Below are 20600 nucleotides of genomic sequence, written 5' to 3' on the forward strand. Positions count from 1 at the left end.
AAAAGTGATAATCAATAGCCGGAATGTGCGTCATGGCAGTCACGTGACAGCTCGGTTGAACCAAATGAGGAAAAAGAAGGCGGGGAGGGCTTTACGCCGGCTGTCTTGACTTCAACCCCGGCCGGCCGGCATCTCACAAACGTTCTCTCTGTACATTAATCAATCCTTCTAACCGAACTCTCTGCACTATGAAGATCTGGACATCGGAACACATATTCAAGTGAGTACCAATGCAATGATTCATCGATAAGTTGCATCAGAGTCATATTATGTACGGCTTTCAGAAAGTGGAACATCCGGGTACTTGATAGAGGGTAACTAATGAGCTAGCATGCTAGGGACTTTTTGTCACCACGTTCGTCGGCTTTAGGTCACTCATGACATCATAGCTGGTATGTGAAAATGGTTGAATGCGTCAAGAAAGTGCTAAAAGGCGCGTGTATGTTAAATCGGCGGCGTCGTTGTTGCATAAGCGGCCCGTATCGTTGAGTAACCTTTCCCTCACTTTTCCCACTTTCCCGCATTGTGACATCATTAGCCAATCGCTGTCGAGGCGCGTGCACGCGTTTCCATGGAAACCCGACACTTTGACCTTCGACTCTCTCGCTGTAAGAATGCATCGTGTTTTCTTTGAGAGGACCTTGACACATGTTTCTACTTTAGTTCCCTTACGTCAGGGTTAAACACTTCAGTGTGTGTGCGTGTGCGCGCGCGCGCAAGTTCTGTAGTGTGTGTGTGTGTGTGTGTGTGACTGTATTCATTAATTTAAAATCTTTGAAAGTGGTCTTGACTGTTTATTTTCCTCCAACAGTCACCCTTGGGAGACGGTGACCAAGGCAGCAATGCAAAAGTACCCTAACCCGATGAATCCCAGCGTGTTCGGGGTAGACGTTTTGGACCGCACCATCGACAAGCACGGCCGCCTCCACAGCAAGAGGCTTCTCAGCACTGAATGGGGTCTTCCCTCGATAGTCAAGTCTGTGAGTACCCAAAGCAATCTATTCCCACAAAGCTATTCCTGTCTTTGGACAGAAGCGTTGGATTGGGTCGCTGACTGGAGCGTAGTAATAGTGAGTGCCAATTTTGTTATGGCTCTGCTGCAACCCGTGATGGCATGTGATGTAACTTTCCGAGTTAAAATGAGAGCTCACGAGAACGCTAAAGTGCCCGTCTGTGTCGCGGCCCCCGTGACCTTTGCAAGGACAAGTAATTCAAGTGAGCTATCGCGCAGCTCGTGTCCTCATGGGCAGCTGACATTTCTGAGGACGTTTTAGGATGTGCTCGCCGTCTGTGATCATCCTGTCTATGAATACCCTTTTTAATTCCCGCCTCGGTTAATGATGCACACAGGATGCGTAATCAGATTGTCTGTCCTGAGTGTGACTAGACGCGCTAGTGGAAGCTGTCCCTTTTGATTCAGTGTGAATCTCAGTTAGGTTCAAGGAAGAATCTAAATTATCCACAGTTGTAAATGTATGTTGAATGGTTGGTTGTCTGTATGTCAGCCTCACAAAAAAAGTATGTAAAGATAGTATTGGTCATTATATTTTTGCAAATTCAGAAGTTTGTCTTCACATTTGTCCTCAGATCATTGGCAACACACGGACGTGCACGTACATTCAAGAGCACTCGGTCGTGGATCCGCAAGAGAAAAGTTTGGAACTTCAGTCCACAAATGTGAGTGTGTAATAGTTTAGGCCATCTTACCTAACAATGATAATGATGGGCAATTTTAAACAAATGTTTTTACAAAGCTATTAAAACAAATATCAGCAGATTTTGATGCACAAACTTTGTCAACGCTTTCTTTAATGGTTGTAAAGAAATGTACTAATGAGCTTTTCTGGAATGAAGACTTGCCTGTTGTACAATTGAGTATAATTGTGCTGTACTATTTTGAGACTCGTCTGACAACTCCTTTTTGAATATTCCCCACATTGCAGATTACGTTCACCAACTTGGTGTCTGTGGATGAGAAGTTAACGTATAAACCCCACCCTGAGGATTCCCGAAAGTAAGCTCATAGAAACATAATGGTCTGCAATACAAGAATTGCAAGAAATATTTTTAAATATTCTTCTCCACAGAACAATCCTGACACAAGAAGCTATCATCTCTGTAAAAGGAGTAAGTCTAAGCAGCTACTTGGAGGGCATTCTAGCCAGTACCATCTCAACCAACGCAGGGAAGGTAGGAGATCCACGAGACGTCATACAGACTACGGTTTAAATATGAGACAACTTTTTATTGATTACTCGACCAGCTTTAACTCTAATATTACCTGGCAAGTTGGAATCTTGCTGGTCGCTTCAGACTATCACTTATGTTCCACATTGTCTTTCTCCAGGGCCGCGAAGCAGTCGAGTGGGTGATCCGGCGGCTCAACACTGAAATCGAGGAGCTAGCGGCAACAGCATGCGGGACGATGCGAACCCCGTTGGCCGCCGCTGCCGTCACTGACAAATGACCTCCGCTTCCTAATTTTCCACCAAAGCATCCCCTGTGCCTTGGCTGTCGGGGGTAGAAACTCAGGGAACTGTGGAAAAGGGAGGAAAACAAGTGCCAAAACCTCTTGGGCTGAATTTACATTGCATGGTTCAAGTGACATGGCAGTGTAATAATTAATTTAAAAAAAAAAAAAACTGTGTCACTTGAAAACAAACCTGGAAATAGACACCCCAAAAAATTTGACTTTGGCACTATATTTTGAATTGGGCACTTGAACCTGAAGTGGAAATCCAGCCTCAGAAAAGCACCATGTTGTGTTTTGACACAAATATGGCATGTGTCAAGCAAACGTGCTAATTGTGGCATGAAAGAGTTGAGGGTACAAAAGAATCACATTGTCAAAAGAATCCCTGTAAGGAAACGGTTCTCTTCGTTAAATTTGTTTTATATGGTAGTGCTAGAATGGTTTTGCGCATTACAGGACAGTCAATGGCACAAATGTTAGTATTTTTTTAATTTTATTTTTTTATATTTTCTTCAACACTCTCCTCAGACCTCATATATATAGTACATTCTGTACTTGGTATTAGTAAATGAGTTTGTAAATTATTAGCTGTTATTTAATAGTTATGCATTTAAGTTATGTGAAGGGATCAAGTTAGCTTGGGGTGGTTGTGTTTTGATGAAGTCTAGTATGGTTGGCAAACTTACTGTGCTTCCATGCGTGAGAAGGCTGCTCCTTAAATGCAGTAGTCCCCATTTGCACATCTAACTAAGATACACATTTTGAAGGAGCAGATGGAGCTGAACATTCGTGGTAGTTTTCATACTGTTACAATGGACAGTGTGGTTGGTGTTGTATTTTTAGTATATTTCTTTGAATGTAACATATTCTGAAGACAGACTTTTAAATGAAGCAAGTTGGAAATTGTAACGTGCCTCTGAAATCTTGCCAACTTCAAGATCGTGCTAATGTAATAAAAGCATTTTGATGACTTTGTAAATGTGCTTTGTCGTTTCTTAAGTGTTATTCTGACATGGACTTTCATGTTTAAAACAGAATTTGCCTTATTGATTAAAATATTACCTGAATTAGCCTTAAAAATTACATACATACATTTTCTGTACCGCTTTATCCCCACACTGATCCTTAAATCCAGAGTTCTATGTGGTTAAATTTTTGATGTTATTAACTTGATGTACTTTGATTAAGTGACTGCTTTGACAACGGTTTATACATACACTTCAACTTGTGTCGCAACAATATTGCAGCAACATTTCTTTGTGTATAAATATATCCAGCTCAGATTATTTGTCCTAGTGTAGTTGCCGTACATTAGCGACCTTCTGCGCATGCGCCGTAAAACGCGTAGAGCCCTCTCCTAGTGGAATTGGGCTTGCCAACGACACATGCAGGTATACACACCACCTACGATTTCGCAATACATTTAAATACTTCAAGTAGTCACCTGGGTCCTTTTGTTCTAGCAGACACGGTCTCTATTATTGTCGTTTTGTTACTTGTTCAGAAAATAAAGTAAAAAAGGCTTCCGATATTGGACGTTGAATACATGGATGTGGTTGTGAGGTATGTGAGGTATGTGAGGTATGTGGTTGTGTTTAGAGTTTGCCCTTAACATTCAAAACACTTGTTAAGTAAGCACATAGTACCCTTTAACATGCCTCTCATTAACCCCAAATAAAGTTCAGATATTCTCGTGGGTTTTGCCTGAAATCTTTCCTTTTTAGCGGAGGCCAAAAGGTTTTGTGCTAATATTAAATACAATTTTCAACCATATAAAATATCATTTGGTTTTGTTCATTTGAATTGATCTGATAAGTAACATTAATAGTGAAAAAAGTTTTATCTTCTTCTTGCGTCTAGTCACGCGCAGTTTCCCTTCACGGCTGCTTTTGGCTGGGACCATACAAACATCTTCTTTTCCATAATTTTTTCTCTTTGTGTATTTGTCTTCATGTGCACTCTGCAGTTGAAAAAATGAAGAGACGTGCGCTATCGCAGGGGAGCCAGTGGTGTCGGGTCATGTAGTGAGTCCAAGTCAATCATTACATACACACAAACACACACATGATACACGCTTTTAACTAGTCAGTCTGACTTTTGAAACACTAGAATTACTCGCCTGCTAAACTGGAACACACTGACTAGACTTCCATTTGAACATTCTTACAGGTAGGTGGAAACACCAGGCTTCCACTTGTACGACAGCAATCATTGCAACTTATGAAAGCAGCCAATGGAGTTTATTGACTAAGAGTATATCCACATTGTGCTTTTGTTGGGGGGGGGGGGGGGGGGGGGGTGTTTCAGTTCTTGTTTGTTTCTGGGGGTTTCGCCATTCACTCTCCTCTCCGTGGAGTTAAGGTGCAGTGATTTGTTGTTGTTGGCAGAACCAGTCAGTTTCAGGATCGAACCGGTAAAATGGAAAGTGGGCATTTGAGAACAATTGAAAAGCTATGCTTTATTTTTTTCCTCTCCAATCTTAGGTAATCACTTCCATGGCACGCGTTCTCTCCCTGATCCGGACTCAACCATTCCTTGCTCTCCTGGGGAGGAGGACAATGTCGCTCGACCGTGGGGCGCGGGAGGTGTTTGCTGCGGCGGTGGAAGGCGTACAGCCGGATATCGTCATCCGGCAGAGTTTGGAACGCCAAGGCAACTCCATGGTGGTCGCTGGCATCTGCAATGGCAAGTTCCCGCTGAGAAACAATGTGCACGTGGTGGGCTTTGGAAAAGCGGTGCTGGGCATGGCCACCGAAGCTGAGAAGATTCTGGGAGAACATTTGGTGGGAGGAGTCATCAGCGTGCCGCATGGCATTCAGCAGACGTTACGGCAGCATGGCAAACAGTAAGCAACAAGATGGAAAAGTTACTTCAAATATTAGGTATTATAACAGAAATTAGTATAACATACATTACAGGTATTTTTGTCAAAGTTAAAAGAAAATTAATGATTTTTAAAAAATGTAGTAGAAAAGTAGTCACAACTTCAGAATTATATGTAACGTACTGTAATATTGTTAGAAAATAAGTTGGGGTTTTTTTCTTCAAAAAATGAGATTCCACTGAAAAACCAGAAGATTATTTTAATTTCTCTTTGACATATTGACACAACTGTGGAAGCATTCCGACTTATGACATTTGTCACTGCAGCCACCTGCTGTTAAAGGAAAGAAGCCATATCCAAGTCATGGAGGGTGCTCAACACAACCTGCCCGACGCCGACTCCCTGAAGGCAGCAGAATGTATTGCGAGGCTTGCAAATGCGTTGACGGAGGACGACCTGCTTCTCGTGCTGATTTCAGGTACAGTAACAAATTTTCCGATTCAAATCAGTTTTCATTACACCCTTAGTATTTCTATATTACAGATTTAACTTTTTGTGAGGGTGGTCAGGATTGTAAACCCCTCGTGATTGGGTTGAGTGAACATTATCTTTGTGTGATCAGCACTGTTGTTGAAAAACTAGGTGGGGGCTCCGCATTGCTCCCCGCACCCGTCTCACCAATGACGCTCCAAGAGAAACTGGACATCACCCGTAAACTGGCAGCCGCCGGCGCCACCATTCAAGAGCTGAACACCGTACGACGCGCCTTCTCCGTGTTAAAGGGAGGAGGACTTGCACAGTGTGCACACCCTGCTCAGGTATTTTCTGCTTTTAATTTAATTTTTGTTTGATTTTGCCATAAGGGATTGTAATTGGTTTTCTTAGTTTTTGTAAAAAACATACAGTAAAACCTTCACTTTATTGCTGCTCCTTGCAGCAGCCTGCTTTAGGCTATGTGCATTTGGGTACAAAAAATATTCTGTAGTGATCCAATGAAAAGCCAAGCCAAAGAAAAAAAAACCACTGCCAATATTTTGGAGGTAATATATTTGTGTGTTTTTTAGTGACTTTCTTTTCATCGAAAAAAAAATATTTTTCAAAAACTGAAAATGGATGTAAAATGTATGAAATAGGCAACAATGTTTTTGTGTGTGTCTTCAATGAGGTGGTGGCATTGATACTATCAGATGTGATCGGTGACCCACTGGACCTGATAGCGAGTGGCCCCACAGTGCGGGGTCCGATATATCGTGACGAGGTGCTGGCAGTCCTTGAGTGCTACGGCTTGCTGGACTCTGCCCCTGCCTCTGTGAAGGACGTGCTAGCTGGACTTGGTTCGCGCCAGGGAGTTGAAATAGACGAGGCCGGGCGCGTTCTCAACGTAGTGATCGGCTCCAACAGCATTGCCCTCCAGCACGCTAGCCGCCGGGCGCTTGAGCTGGGTTACCGCCCCATCGTGCTCTCCCCGGGAGTGTGCGGTGACGTGAGGTCAGTGTCCCGTCTTTACAGCCTCCTGGCCCACTTCGCCTGCTCGCGTGGGGAAAACACGTCCAAGCTTGCCGCTGAGGTGATGAAGCTGGGACCGGAAGTGGGAGTAGAGGCCGGGGACCTTCGGCGTGTTATGCAGATTTTGGAGCATGATCGCACGCAAGGACAAGGTATTACATGCGTGCTGGCGGGGGGTGAGCCCACCGTGGAACTCATAGGTAACGGCCGCGGGGGTCGCAACCAGGAGCTGGCTTTGAGAGTGGGCCTGGAGTTGAGAGACTTGCAGCCCCTGGTAGACAGTCCGGTCTTTCTGAGCGGTGGAACCGACGGTCAGGACGGGCCCACCGAGGCAGCAGGAGCTGTCACGGATGCGGGCTTGTACAAGGATGCTCAAAAACAACAGTTGGATATGCTCAGCTTTCTTAAAAACAACGATTCTTTTACTTTTTTCACTCGTCTATCTGGTGGTCGCAACTTGGTTGTCCCGGGGTTAACCTGCACCAATGTCATGGATGTGCACGTTCTACTCATTCCATGTAGTGCCAAATAGCACGGAGAGGATAACTACACGCCATTCTTGCTATTCTTAAAGTTTGTGGGAACCACAAGGGTTTCGGTGAAGGAAAAAAAAAAGTTAATGTGAAAAATTATCTATGGCAGGGCCTTTCAACAAGTTTTGTCCAAGTAACTCGGGGACCACTGGTTTGGTGGAATATTATTTTATTTTAGCATAGGTCCCCTGAAAGTTCAACGGCTGTAGTACTCAATGCACTTTTGAAAAGAAACCTATTTCGGGGCATCTTTTGCCACTATAGATAACGCACAGCCATCTATCTCCTCCACAGCTCATACAGTAAACTATATTTTATTATTCCAATAAGATTCAATTTTTTTTCCATTTGTGCAATGCAAGATTTTTAATTCTTTAATTTAAAACCAATGATAAGTTATTGCTTCAACTTCAGCCAACAAGTGACTTATCATAGGAGCTGTTTTGTGTTAAGAAATGCTACTGTTTAGTTCTGTCTCAATCAGACATTAAAATTCTAAACAAACAATGACGTTATCTTAAAATCAATATTTGTTTAGCTTTCTTGTGCGAGTTTCAAAAAGTGGCTCCACAACACCCCCTACAAATTCTTTACAAAGCATTCTTAGTTTTAGGTTTCATCTCGATCTGTGAAAGTTGGGACATACATGTACAAAAAAAAAACTCTTTCAGAGCAGTATGCTAATCCGGTATGCGCAAGTACCACAAGCATGCAAATACCCGATGTGGCGCTTTGTAGTTGTGTGCTGCTCTTTTAATTAGTATAATTCTGTGTAAATACAGTACCTTGCGAAAGTATTCGGCCCCCTTGAACCTTTCAACATTTCGCCACATTTCAGGCTTCAAACATAAAGATATACAATTTTAATTTTTTGTCAAGAATCAATAACAAGTGGGACACAATCGTGAAGTGGAACGAAATTTATTGGATAATTTAAACTTTTTTTAACAAATAAAAAACTGAAAAGTGGGGCGTGCAATATTATTCGGCCCCCTTGCGCTAATACTTTGTAGCGCCACCTTTTGCTGCAATTACAGCTGCCAGTCGCTTGGGGTATGTCTCTATCAGTTTTGCACATCGAGAGACTGGAATTCTTGCCCATTCTTCCTTGCAAAACAGCTCGATCTCAGTGAGGTTGGATGGAGAGCGTTTGTGAACAGCAGTCTTCAGCTCTTTCCACAGATTCTCGATTGGATTCAGGTCTGGACTTTGACTTGGCCATTCTAACACCTGGATACGTCTATTTGTGAACCATTCCATTGTAGATTTGGCTTTATGTTTTGGGTCATTGTCCTGTTGGAAGATAAATCTCCGTCCCAGTCTCAGGTCTTTTGCAGACTCCAACAGGTTTTCTTCCAGAATGGTCCTGTATTTGGCTCCATCCATCTTCCCATCAATTTTAGCCATCTTCCCTGTCCCTGCTGAAGAAAAGCGTGCCCAAACTATGATGCTGCCACCACCATGTTTGACAGTGGGGACGGTGTGTTCAGGGTGATGAGCTGTGTTACTTTTACGCCAAACATATCGTTTTGCATTGTGGCCAAAAAGTTCGATTTTGGATTCATCTGACCAGAGCACCTTCTTCCACATGTTTGGTGTGTCTCCCAGGTGGCTTGTGGCAAACCTTAAAGGACTTTTTATGGATATCTTTGAGAAATGGCTTTCTTCTTGCCACTCCTCCATAAAGGCCAGATTTGTACAGTGCACGACTGATTGTTGTCCTATGGACAGACTCTCCCACCTCAGCTGTAGTTATCTGCAGTTCATCCAGAGTGATCATGGGCCTCTTGGCTGCATCTCTGATCAGTCTTCTCTTTGTTTGAGATGAAAGTTTGGAGGGAAGGCAAATTTGCAGTGGTCTGATACTCCTTCCATTTCAATATAATTGCTTGCACAGTGCTCCTTGAGATGTTTAAAGCTTGGGAAATCTTTTTGTATCCAAATCCGGCTTTAAACTTCTCCACAACAGTGTCTCGGACCTGCCTGGTGTGTTCCTTTGTCTTCATGGTTCTCTCTGCGCTTTAAGCAGAACCCTGAGACTATCAAAGAGCAGGTGCATTTATACGGAGACTTGATTACACACAGGAGCATTCTGTTTATCATCATCAGTCATTTAGGACAACATTGGATCATTCAAAGATCCTCACTGAACTTCTGGAGTGAGTTTGCTGCACTGAAAGTAAAGGGGCCGAATAATATTGCACGCCCCACTTTTCAGTTTTTTATTTGTTAAAAAAGTTTAAATTATCCAATTAATGTCGTTCCACTTCACGATTGTGTCCCACTTGTTGTTGATTCTTGACAAAATTTTTTTTTTTATATCTTTATGTTTGAAGCCTGAAATGTGGCCAAATGTTGAAAGGTTCAAGGGGGCCGAATACTTTCGCAAGGCACTGTAGCTGTTAGCTATTTCTGTTCTAGTATTGATGGTGCGTCATTAAACCCTCACGGTACAATAGACTCTTAAAACTTAAAAGCTGGAGGTGAGCTTCAAATGCAGAACATCTTGACTGTGACACTGGTCAACCATGTTGACATTTGGACAAACTCCTACTTGAACCCAATATCTTGTGAGCTACCAGAGTGGGTCAAGGTACTGTGTCTTGTTAAACAATCACAGACACAATATAGGTATTTAGAATCCATTTTGTATTTACAGTGGTGTTTTCCAGGCGCATGTACAGCAAATACAAAAGAAAAAGTCAATGTGCAGGTGCATTCAGGATCCCTGGGTGTTTCAGAAGTCCAACTAATCCCTATGAGACTTGGATGGTTGACCCGCTGTGTCCCCCCTGCGACAAAGACAAAATGACACTACACAATGACAATAAAAACAGCTACTAACAGCAATAGTTAACGGATCCATACCATCTGCCCAGGCCGGACGTTGTGTCAGGTGTCCCACCGTTCTGCCCGCTCCCTGAACAAAACACCAAGTCAGCCAAAGCCCTACGTTAGCAAGGGGCTGTGTAAATAATAATAATAATACCCACCTTGCCGGTAATACATGTCGTTCACCGTGTTCCCGTAAATTTTCCAAGCAAAATGAATAGCTAGGAGACTGAAAATCAACCAACTGAGAAGGATTTTAAATATGGAGACTCTCAAATCGTTGGCGAGCCAGTCCTCCACGAATTCGGACAGAAATGACAAGCAGCCGTCGGTGATACAGGACAGAAACTCAAAGTCCCAAGGCTCTTCCATAATGCCCACTTACTTTCAAGCGTTAGTCCAGTAAATCAAGTGAGTACTTTAGTCGAACATCGCTCACTCAGTAGAACAACAAGCGCAGCCAGCGCGCTGAAGCGTAGCTAGCTACGCTCGCTACGGAAGTGTGTTCAGGGATACGAAGTGACGTAGTTCCGTAGAATTCATACCTGTCATTAATGCATTTTGAAAATGGTGAGGAAAAAAAAAACTCTTAAAAACAAAACAAAAAAAATCTTGCTTATTCCTCCCCCACTTTGAATAAAAACGTAGGTTTTTTCCCCATCAAGTGTAATCTTATATTTTGTTCTGCAGAGTACAGATGTCAATTTCTTTCGGAAATGTAACACTAATGGGGAAAACATAAAATAATAATAAAAAAGAAGAGTCACTTTCAGATTCGGTTTTCCGAAAGGAACATTTAACAAACATCAATACATTATGAAATTGTTAAAGGTAAATGTAATATTTTTATTGTAATTGATTTTGTTTGCAATGAAAAATGTTAATGTGACAGATTTTTATGATATAAAATGACTGACTTTTCAAGGGTAACCTCCCGCTCGTGCATGCGACATTACGTTGCGTACTTAGGATGGATAGAATTTGACGTAGTTTACGTAGCACAATGACAAATGAAGCGAGCCTCTGTCTAATGCACAAACAAGCATTAATAATTGCCTTTAATTATTTTAAAGTTCTACACCCAAGGTCTTGATGAAGAAATAACAGCGTTGTTAACATTTTGCTTTTGCCGCCGATTAAAACGTACTTTGGAGGCGGGGCCGCCCGGAGCCAACGAGCGACCCAATTGGCTAACTGAGCGTGACGTCACCAAATCCGGACGCTTCTCCTGCTGTAAGAGAAGCATTTGTTTTCTTATCCCTGACGTCTTGTATTCAAGCCTGACGACCACCGAGACTTCATGTAGCAGTTTAGGAATTCAGCTTCGTCTGTGCACACACACACACACACACAAAACGTAAGTTCTACCTTTTGGTGTGCTTATTATTGCACCTCACTTGTTATGACGACTGTTAAGCCGGGGCTTAAATTCAACTGGGTTTGTGCCGCTTGCTAGGTGGTTAGGCTAGCAGCTGGCGTCAACATTCACCGACGGGTCAAATATGTGCTAAGGAATGAAAAATGCTACTTCACCGTTGTATGTGAGATACCATCACCCTCAAAGGTTCAACTGAAGACTCATTTTAACAAACGGGTTGCCTCTGGCGATCACTCAGTCACGTTTGCATACTCTGTTTTATGTTTGTGGTGGGGTATTATCTAGACGTGTATAGCGAATTCCACAGTGTACTTTATGTGACAATACTGTTCACATACTCTATCAGCAGCTTTTCTCTGTCGTCATGTGAGGGCACGCTAGTATAATTGCTGCCATTCATCCATGTGGCTGTTCAACAGTCTTGGGATGTCCGTTAAAATACAACTGCAAGTTATTTTCATTACTTGGGTCGTCACGCGAGGTGTCAGAGAAACTCGTGAGTTAGGGTTAACTCCACATTTGTACTGTGATTTTTGGGTGTATAGTTTGTTGTGGTGCTGCAACAAAAAGGATACAGAGGTCAAGTGTGACGATAACCATAAAACAGGAAATGGAACTTGACACGTCCATTCATCTGATATTATGCTTGACCCCATTATGGCTGATGAGTTGGAAACTCCATATAGGATTACCTAAACCGGGATTCAATCTAAGGACCTCTCGACAACCAGACGGGCTAACCTCTATTTGTCCTTTCACCCTCCCCCCTCCCCCCAAAATCTAGTGACTGGGATGGTATCATGGACATGAACAATCAAGAGGGAGAGACACAGGGAGTCAAGATATGCCCACCCTTAGAAGTTAACACAGCAGGTACAGTAGTCCTCTGTATATTTGCAGGTTACGATTCACAAATTCACCTTTTATGATAATACTAATTGTCATTTCACCATTGTGGTTTCATCTCAGCAGCGGACACCCTGGCAACCTCACTTTCACTTTTGGGGAATCACATGTTTCCCGATCTGGTGGCCAAGAAAGCTGCCCTTGAAGAGAAGGGGACACAAGATGGTGCAGAGGAATCCCCTCAGGAGACAGAAGGCTCTCTTCCTCCTTCGGCAACCGAGCCGGAAAGCGAGGAGCATCAGGACGACGTGGCGAACGGCACGCAAAGTGACTCTGGAGAGTTTGTCGTCACCGTGCTGGCCAAGGCCAAGTTGGAGGAGCAAGGCCTCGGTGTGAAAGGTCGCTTGTCTCCGCTGCTGGAGGTGGGAATGCAGGAATCTCCCACCGCCGCCCACGGCCCTTCCCACCGTGACGAGGACGTGACGGCGGAAAGCTGGCGGCGGCACAGGAAGCATGTCTTTGTGCTGAGCGAAGCCGGAAAGCCTATCTATTCACGCTACGGCAGCGAAGAAGCTCTGTCATCTACGATGGGCGTCATGATGGCACTGGTGTCCTTTGTGCAAAGTGGAGATAATATTATACGCTCCGTCTACTCAGGTGAGCATCACAAAAATAAGTCATGTGTGTGATGTAATGACATTGTCCTAGTTATTTCATCACTGTGTTTCGCTTTTTCTTTTAAAAAAAAAAAAAAAAAATACATAGAATTGTATTTTTTGAGTGGGAGCTAAATGTGTGTTTCCCTGCGCATCTGTCAGAGGAGCACACCGTGGTTTTCCTCCAGAAAGGCCCCCTGGTGCTCGTGTGCGTGTCCAACAGCCGGCAGTCGGAGCAGCAGCTGCGCGGCGAGCTCCTCTATGTCTACTACCAGATCATCAGCATGCTCACGCAGGCCAGCATCTCGCGCATCTTCGAGCACAAAAAGAACTACGACCTACGGCGTCTGCTGGCGGGCTCCGAGAAGATCTTGGACGGCCTCCTGGACCTATTGGACTCGGACCCCAGTTTCCTTCTGGCGGCTGTGCACTGCCTGCCGCTCGCCTCCTCCCTCAGGGACTCCCTCAGCCAGATCTTACAGAAGGCCATCACGCCCAACTTGGTCTTCTCCATCCTCATCGCCAAGAACCAGCTGCTGACCATCGTGCAGGAGAGAGCCGTCATCGAGGACGCCCGTCTGGAGCCCGCCGACGTCCACCTGTTGCTCAACCTCATCGGCGCCTCCTCCGCCTTCCAGGCCGGCGAGATCTGGACGCCCATCTGTCTGCCGCTCTTCAACCCCGACTGTTACTTCTACGCGTACATCTCCTACTTGGACCCGCCCGAGTGCACCGTGTGCCTCCTGCTGCTCTCCACCGACAAGGAGGCCTTCTACGCCGTGGCTGAGTGCAAGCGGCGCATCGAGGAGGCCATGGCGGCGCAGGGCTCACTGGGCCTCATCGCCAAGGCGCAGTCGTACAGCGTCGGCCAGGTGGGCGTTGCCGACCTCAGGCACTTCATGTACAAGCCCTTCGACGTGCCCGACAACCACCGCCAGCTCACGCAGTTCACCAGGTCTGATTCTTCTTCGCCGGTGATTCTTGTGTATGACTCTAACGTTGACTTTGTTGACCCCACAAGCCCCGAGATGGAAGCCCCGTACCACACCGAGGAGGAGAAAATGAGGCTGTTGGACCTTTACCGTTACATGCACAGCCGCATTCACAGCAGCTCTCGACCCCTGAAGCTCATCTACCACGTGGCGGAGAGGGAAACCCTGCTCGCGTGGGTACGTCGTTTGGCATTTCTTATTAACATTAGATTTGATGTCATTTTGACTTTTGGGTTTCTGCTTCAGTTTGAATTTGTTTTAAGGGTGGGTATTTAGTTTACTCAATTTGAGTTTTGATCACTGTTAATGAGTTCTTTCTTAAATGGAGTGTGTGGTGTAAGATAAAAAAATAAATAAATAAATAAAGTTATTATTGTGTCACAAAATAAATTCCCAAATAGGTCTTCATTCTTCTTGTTTGGTGATTTTTACACAAGGTGACGAGCAAGTTTGAGCTGTACACATGCTTCAGTCCACTGGTGACCAAGGCGTGCGCCATCACCGTCATCACCAAGCTCCTCCGCTGGATCAAGAAGGAGGAAGAGCGCCTCTTCATCAGGTACCCACCTAAGTACTCCACCACGCCCAACCCCGCCAAGAGCTCGCGAGGGGCCAAGGCGGAACAGACAGACTCGGCCGACAACGGCTACCTGTCCTTGCTATGAGGACGCTACACTTAGACACTCAAAAGCTGAGGTAGGTAGGGACACCTTTTAATTATCAACGAACAGAACTATTTAAGTGGTTTTAGTTTAGTTTTAGCAAACTATGAATGCATTGCACACGGGAGACGACCAGTACGATGCAAGCGGAGTTGGACCAGCGGGAACATCCTTGCAATAAAACCTCAAAGCCCCCCCAAAACATTGAACCCACAACTGCTCATAAGATGAAATGATGATGATAATAATGAACTGATTATTTGTTTTTCATCAATTCAATGCAGCCCTCAGAGGACTTGAGGGAGAATTGTGGTCACGTAGAAAATTATATTACGATTATAAAAATTTAGTCTAATAATTGCAGAGTTGCCCAAGTCGTATTTGAATGTTTTTGGGAAAATAAATTTAACAAAAACAGTCTGGTTGCCTCAATTCAAGATTTGTGGATTATCATGACAATGGACGAATGACAATCGACACAGACCTCAAGAAAAAAAACTAAATGTTTGGCAAGCACACTGGTGTTTTTGTTGGTGTTGTGAAATGACTTAGGCAATTTTGCAAGTTGGCTAATGATAAGTTTTACAGTTCAAAAGTTTTATTTTTTCTGGATTCACCCTCCCTCCAAATGGCTTTGTTAAATGTTTATTTCTTTTCTAAATGAAATGTTTCTTATCTGAAAATAAACTGGTAACCTAACATTAATGAACACAAAACAAAAGAATGAAATGGCAGATATTTTTCAGGATTTTTTTTGGGACAAAGAGTCGCTCATTTACAAGAATAGTCATTTTAAGGTATGAAGTCAAAAACGTATATTTTTCAAGCTAATCATTTTTATTTTCTCGAGCAGTAGGTCTATTATGCGTTGAGTGACATACATAACAGGAAAGCCTTTTTGAGTGTTCAGGGTTTGCCAAAAGCCGTATAATATTTCCACATTTGCAAGTTTTTTTCCCCTCTGGATCTCTTTCCTCCCTTCCCTTTTCGGCTTTTCGGCATCCTTACTTCCTACTTTTGCTTTAAGTTATTTTTTTTTAAATTTTATTTATTTATTTTTTTGCTTCCTTCATCCTCCTTTCCACTACTAAAACCTCCTTTGTGGCTTCCTGCATTCCCTATTTATCTCCTTGCTTTCACCTTTGACCTGCTTTTTTTTTGTTATTTCCTTCCTAACTATCCTTTTTTTTCTGCCTTCCATCATTCCGCCTTCCTTCCCTCTCTTCTACCTGCTTTTCTGCCTTCCTGCCTCACTTAACTCCTTTTCACCTCATATCTATGTATTTTTTTCTTTTCTTCTGACTTTCCTTCCCTCAAATCCTCCTTTCGTTTTTTTCTTCAATCCTTCTTCCAATCAATTTTTATTAATGAGTCCTTTCTTTGTTACTTTTCTACCTTCCTAACTTCATAACCCCCCTTTTGGCCTCTCCTCTATTATGTCACAATAATCTATGTAGTTCTTTTTTGTCCTCTGTTAGTGAGTACTGTATTATTTAAATAACCTTCAGTGTTATACAATTGTCCCCCATGGACGGCTGAAAGTTCTATGCAACCTTGGAAGACCAAGAACACAGTTTAGGCTGCTGACTGCAGTGTCAACAGTATGATATTTATAGAAATACATGTCTGGTTGCAGTTCATTAGATTTTTCCATGCTAGCAGAAGGACACTGCAGTGGCTATTCTGATTCTGTTACACGAAATTATTATTTTTTTTTTATCATGTAAAATGATGACTTTATTCTCATAGGTATAGCTGACCATAATTTCATAGCTTTACTCATGGAACCTAACTTTTGGGCACTCAAAATTCTACGACAAAAATTGCATTAATAATTTGTGCATTGTCACAAGCCACAACAGAATACACGAGTTTATGCAACTTTATTTCTGTACTTATCAGATTCCACAGAGACTCAAGGCGGTAAAATGCGTAATCTCAAAGTCCCAGGCTGCTCACAGTGGGAGGAAACCAAGTGACAGCCGAGCACACTTTATCAGCATCAATGCGGTCCATCTTCCAAAGTCAAGTCAATTTAATATAGTTTCAAAAAAAGTTTTGTTGATTACACAAAGAAGTATAAGCGCCGTGCAAGAGTAAAGACGAGAGAAACAAATATATTACTGTGAAATAAAGCTGTGAAAGAAATATGAATTGTACAAGATGCATTACAATAATAACATTTTTATTTTACAAGAAAAATGCTAATACTATACTATGTAATACTATTCATAGCAATACAACTTTTTTTTTCCTCATAACACCCTGACTTTATATACAAACAAAAGTAAATTTATAGTCGCAGTGTTACCACATCAGGATTTTTCCTTAATTTTTGCATAACATTTTAAACAAACACTTTGAACATAACTAATCACAAATTTAAATGAAATACAGATGAATTAAGACAGAGACAGTGAAGCCTTAATACAAAGTCAAGTATCCCTCCCATTGTCCGTCAGGTCAACAGCAGTGCACATAACTAGATAGACAAATGACCTTTGACACCAGTGGACAATTTAAAAACTTCAATGAAACTAACATGCATGTTTTTGCATGGGGAGAACAAACACCACACAAGAATCCCTAAACTGAGATTCCAGCCCCAAAAAAATTGAATTGTGAGGCAGATGTGCTAACCACAATTTGCTGCCCGTTTGCCAAACATATTTTATTCAAATAAACCTGCAATCCAACTTAAAAATGTGTATAGCCAACGTACATTTGTGTAAATATTTCATAGCACCAATTTCTCATTGATTTTGGATTGTCAACATTTCATGGTACGTCCTCATCCGCAGTTTCCCTCGTCGTTTCTGTCACCATTTCCGTCGTAACTTCCATCCGAGACGGAATCCTCGTGGCTGTAGCCATGACGGGCGGCTCTTGCTCGTATTCGTCCTCCGGTTCGAACTCGGCCGTGGCGTCTTGGTACTGCAGGTACTCTGAAACCAGGTCGTTGAGGTTGCCCTCAGCCTCTGTGAACTCCATCTCGTCCATGCCCTCGCCGGTGTACCAGTGGAGAAAGGCTTTGCGCCTGAACATCAAGGCGAACTGATCGCCCACTCGGCGGAATATTTCCTGAATGGCCGTGTTGTTGCCAATAAACGTGGAAGATAGTTTGAGGCCTCGGGGCGGGATGTCGCACACGGCGACCTTGACGTTGTGTGGGATCCAGTCCACAAAGTAGTTGCTGTTCTTCTGCTGGACGGCCAGCATTTGTTCATCCACTTCCTTGGTAGACATCTTGCCGCGGAAGACGGCGGCGACCGTGAGGTAGCGTCCCCGTCTGGGGTCGCAGGCCGTCATCATGTTACGGGCGTCGAACATCTGCTGGGTGAGCTCGGGTACGGTGAGGGCGCGGTACTGCTGACTGCCGCGTGGCGTCAGTGGGGCGAAACCGGGCATGAAGAAGTGGAGACGGGGGAAAGGCACCATGTTGACCGCCAGCTTCCTCAGATCGGCATTGAGCTGACCGGGGAATCTCAGGGAGGTGGTGACCCCACTCATGGTCATGGACACCAAGTGGTTGAGGTCTCCATACGTGGGAGTGGTGAGTTTGAGCGTGCGAAAGCAGATGTCATAGAGCGCCTCGTTGTCGATGCAGAAGGTCTCGTCCGTGCTCTCCAGGAGCTGGTGGACCGACAAGGTGGCATTGTAGGGCTCCACCACAGTATCAGAGACCTTTGGTGAGGGCATGACACTGAAGCTTGTCATGATCCGGTCGGGATACTCCTCTCGGATCTTGTTGATCATCAGGGTCCCCATGCCGGAACCCGTGCCGCCACCGAGGGAGTGAACCAGCTGGAAGCCCTGTAGGCAGTCGCAGTTCTCGCTCTCGTTCCTCACCCGGTCCATGACCTGCTCTATCAGCTCCGCCCCCTCAGTGTAGTGGCCCTTTGCCCAGTTATTGCCGGCACCTGAATTGCCTGGATTGACAAAAGAAGGGCAAAAGTTGGAGACACAACTTTGGATATTTGGATATTTTGGATATTCAGCTCACCATGAATGAAGTTGTCTGGCCTGAAGAGAGCACCGATGTGACTCCCTCTGATGCTGTCCATGGTGCCGGGCTCCAGGTCAACCAGCAGGGAACGAGGCACATATTTACCTCCTGGAGACACATTTGTCATTAGCAAGTCCATCATGGAGTCTCGTGATAATGCCTTACCATGTGCTTCATTAAAGTAGACATTGACTCTATCCAATTGGACTGTGCTGTCACCCTCATAGATGCCTGTCTTGCTGATTCCATGTTCTGCGCTGATCACTTCCCAGAACTGATAAGGAAAAGGCATATGTTGTAATGACTCTGTTGGCTTGAACATATGGGTGTCTTACTTTTTTGGGGGCCATTTTAGTCATCCCATTGTAATTTGATAGTATTCAAATTTATATTACGTTAAATTTAGATTATGCTATTAGGCAAGCACACTTGACTGACATCTGTATGTGTGGCTTATTATCTCGTCCTTCCTCTTTCTTGTTTTGCGTTGGCCACGATAAAAACAGAATGACCCACCCTCTACTAGTCTTCGCCCTTATCTCCTCCCAGAATGCCCGGCAGAAAACACCCACGTCACATACTGTTCGTGGAACAGTGATACCACAATTTGAGTTACAGTGAGTGCTACAGTATCACTGAATATCGGTGGAGAACCGGGATGGTCTCAACTCCCAATGTAATGGAATTTTCTTCCAAATGTAGAGAATATGAGAATATACCAAATAAATAGTGTCTATTTTGAAATCAATTTCAAAATGAATTGTTACCTTAAAAAAATAAAATGAAATCAAACATTTGCAATCAATGTGAATTATATTAACATCACCATCATATTGCTATTGTTGGATGTAATACGTAGCTTCATTTTATTCTCAATTTAACTGTCTGTAATGTAAATTCAAAAGAATTGTGAATACATGACAAAAAACGATATATATTCGTATATATAGTATCTATTTTTTTCTCAACTGTCTATTTTGTTTAGTGCATCTATTTCATGCATTTATTGTTTAAAAATATCATTCATTCATAAGGTACTTTTAAACTTAAAATACACATTGTGTAATCATTCTGATTGTTAAATACTAGGACATAGTAGTAATTACAGGACAACAATAATTGAATTACCTTTGAGCCGATTTGGTTGCCACATTGACCAATTTGCAGATGTACAATTTCACGCATGATGACTCGGGCATCAACTGCAGTTGGTTAAGCGGGTGGGTGCCTCTGATATGCTGGAGGGCTCCAACTGGTTATATGTAACCACTCGTGACGTCATCACTGATGTCAAGGAGGGAGGGAGCCTCAACGGGGGACACCCCAAAAGATGCTCCAATTTCAGATGTGCACATTATGAATTTGTGATATAGACTAATAGCTAACTAATGGATTTCTAAAATATGACTTAAAACACGGCCTATACAATGACAGCTCAGACCATCTAGCCCTCAAATTAATTACATTTTAGAGCAACTTGGAAGTCAACAGAGCATGGTTTTGTGTGGTTCCACTGTACAATTAAATGTGTTTATGCAGAGGTTGTTGTCGGCGCACCAGGATCCCAGGTGCTCGACTCGACCCTGTAGTCCTCATTGTTGACGATAAGGCCCATCACCATTGTGTCGTCTACAAACTTGAAGATGACGTTGGAGCCATGCACCAGTTTGCAGTCGTGGTTGAAGTGGGAGTGGAGGAGTGGGCTTAGCACACAGCCCTGTGGGACGCCGGTGTTGAGAATGAGGGTGGAGGAAGTTAGACAGGGGTCTATTGGTCAGAAAGTCCATGATCCAGTTTCAGAGGAATGGATCGATGGTTGCACAATTTGGGGATGATGGTGTTGAATGTTGAGCTAAAGTCAATGAACAGTATTCTCAGGTGTTCTCAGTGTT

General features: G+C 43.5%; 5 protein-coding genes across 10 annotated transcripts; 3 read left to right on the plus strand and 2 right to left on the minus strand.

Moving 5' to 3' along the window:
* The first annotated feature begins 50 nt into the window (after window positions 1-50).
* LOC125977493 (PRELI domain containing protein 3B) lies at window positions 51-3452 on the plus strand. The gene is made up of 6 exons (XM_049734022.1): window positions 51-220; window positions 812-980; window positions 1588-1677; window positions 1944-2014; window positions 2088-2190; window positions 2348-3452. Exons 1-6 carry the CDS (start codon window positions 189-191, stop codon window positions 2465-2467), a joined length of 585 nt encoding a protein of 194 aa, XP_049589979.1. The 5' UTR covers window positions 51-188; the 3' UTR covers window positions 2468-3452.
* Window positions 3453-3792: 340 nt separating this feature from the next.
* Window positions 3793-7843, plus strand: glyctk (glycerate kinase). 4 transcript variants are annotated; one of them, XM_049734016.1, is made up of 6 exons: window positions 3793-3864; window positions 4440-4497; window positions 4957-5318; window positions 5624-5775; window positions 5940-6115; window positions 6463-7843. In XM_049734016.1, exons 3-6 carry the CDS (start codon window positions 4969-4971, stop codon window positions 7333-7335), a joined length of 1551 nt encoding a protein of 516 aa, XP_049589973.1. In that variant the 5' UTR covers window positions 3793-3864; window positions 4440-4497; window positions 4957-4968; the 3' UTR covers window positions 7336-7843. The 4 variants fall into 4 exon arrangements, with proteins under 4 accessions (XP_049589973.1, XP_049589972.1, XP_049589975.1 ...); XM_049734018.2 differs by lacking the exon at window positions 3793-3864 and adding an exon at window positions 3889-4036; XM_049734015.1 differs by lacking the exon at window positions 4440-4497 and having other exon boundaries at window positions 3811-3864.
* A 2121-nt stretch (window positions 7844-9964) lies between these two features.
* tcta (T cell leukemia translocation altered) lies at window positions 9965-10698 on the minus strand. Its single transcript, XM_049734023.2, has 3 exons — window positions 10330-10698; window positions 10205-10256; window positions 9965-10128 (listed from the first exon to the last, which is right to left on the minus strand). The coding sequence occupies exons 1-3, from the start codon at window positions 10538-10540 to the stop codon at window positions 10086-10088; spliced, it is 306 nt and encodes a 101-aa protein (XP_049589980.1). The 5' UTR covers window positions 10541-10698; the 3' UTR covers window positions 9965-10085.
* A 675-nt stretch (window positions 10699-11373) lies between these two features.
* Window positions 11374-15440, plus strand: LOC125977489 (vacuolar fusion protein MON1 homolog B). 2 transcript variants are annotated; one of them, XM_049734013.2, is made up of 6 exons: window positions 11374-11525; window positions 12331-12419; window positions 12516-13049; window positions 13211-14003; window positions 14070-14217; window positions 14478-15440. In XM_049734013.2, the coding sequence occupies exons 2-6, from the start codon at window positions 12347-12349 to the stop codon at window positions 14703-14705; spliced, it is 1776 nt and encodes a 591-aa protein (XP_049589970.1). In that variant the 5' UTR covers window positions 11374-11525; window positions 12331-12346; the 3' UTR covers window positions 14706-15440. The 2 variants fall into 2 exon arrangements, with proteins under 2 accessions (XP_049589970.1, XP_049589971.1); XM_049734014.2 differs by having other exon boundaries at window positions 12519-13049.
* A 1126-nt stretch (window positions 15441-16566) lies between these two features.
* Window positions 16567-19959, minus strand: tubb1 (tubulin, beta 1 class VI). Of its 2 annotated transcripts, XM_049734030.2 has the most exons (4): window positions 19837-19959; window positions 18874-18982; window positions 18706-18816; window positions 16567-18631 (listed from the first exon to the last, which is right to left on the minus strand). In XM_049734030.2, the coding sequence occupies exons 1-4, from the start codon at window positions 19891-19893 to the stop codon at window positions 17481-17483; spliced, it is 1428 nt and encodes a 475-aa protein (XP_049589987.1). In that variant the 5' UTR covers window positions 19894-19959; the 3' UTR covers window positions 16567-17480. The 2 variants fall into 2 exon arrangements, with proteins under 2 accessions (XP_049589987.1, XP_049589986.1); XM_049734029.2 differs by having other exon boundaries at window positions 18706-18982.
* Between the last annotated feature and the right edge of the window lie 641 nt (window positions 19960-20600).

The sequence above is a fragment of the Syngnathus scovelli genome, chromosome 11 (genome assembly GCF_024217435.2).
Source record: "Syngnathus scovelli strain Florida chromosome 11, RoL_Ssco_1.2, whole genome shotgun sequence".
Lineage (NCBI taxonomy): Eukaryota > Metazoa > Chordata > Actinopteri > Syngnathiformes > Syngnathidae > Syngnathus > Syngnathus scovelli.

Excerpts from the sequence above, each read along its gene's own strand:
- LOC125977493 (XM_049734022.1), top strand. The coding sequence starts at position 189 with ATGAAGATCTGGACATCGGAACACATATTCAA. Across the intron at positions 221-811 it reads ACATCGGAACACATATTCAA|TCACCCTTGGGAGACGGTGA; the intron begins GTGAGTACCAAT and ends TTCCTCCAACAG. Across the intron at positions 2,015-2,087 it reads CACCCTGAGGATTCCCGAAA|AACAATCCTGACACAAGAAG; the intron begins GTAAGCTCATAG and ends TCTTCTCCACAG.
- glyctk (XM_049734015.1), top strand. Across the intron at positions 5,319-5,623 it reads TTACGGCAGCATGGCAAACA|CCACCTGCTGTTAAAGGAAA; the intron begins GTAAGCAACAAG and ends TTGTCACTGCAG. Across the intron at positions 5,776-5,939 it reads GCTTCTCGTGCTGATTTCAG|GTGGGGGCTCCGCATTGCTC; the intron begins GTACAGTAACAA and ends TTGAAAAACTAG.
- tcta (XM_049734023.2), bottom strand. The coding sequence starts at position 10,540 with ATGGAAGAGCCTTGGGACTTTGAGTTTCTGTCCTGTATCACCGACGGC. Across the intron at positions 10,257-10,329 it reads CGACATGTATTACCGGCAAG|GGAGCGGGCAGAACGGTGGG; the intron begins GTGGGTATTATT and ends TGTTTTGTTCAG. Across the intron at positions 10,129-10,204 it reads ACGTCCGGCCTGGGCAGATG|GGGGGACACAGCGGGTCAAC; the intron begins GTATGGATCCGT and ends TCTTTGTCGCAG.
- LOC125977489 (XM_049734013.2), top strand. The coding sequence starts at position 12,347 with ATGGACATGAACAATCAAGAGGGAGAGACACAGGGAGTCAAGATATGC. Across the intron at positions 12,420-12,515 it reads CTTAGAAGTTAACACAGCAG|CAGCGGACACCCTGGCAACC; the intron begins GTACAGTAGTCC and ends GTTTCATCTCAG. Across the intron at positions 13,050-13,210 it reads TATACGCTCCGTCTACTCAG|AGGAGCACACCGTGGTTTTC; the intron begins GTGAGCATCACA and ends CGCATCTGTCAG.
- tubb1 (XM_049734029.2), bottom strand. The coding sequence starts at position 19,893 with ATGCGTGAAATTGTACATCTGCAAATTGGTCAATGTGGCAACCAAATC. Across the intron at positions 18,983-19,836 it reads GCAACCAAATCGGCTCAAAG|TTCTGGGAAGTGATCAGCGC; the intron begins GTAATTCAATTA and ends TTTCCTTATCAG. Across the intron at positions 18,632-18,705 it reads GCCAGACAACTTCATTCATG|GCAATTCAGGTGCCGGCAAT; the intron begins GTGAGCTGAATA and ends TTGTCAATCCAG.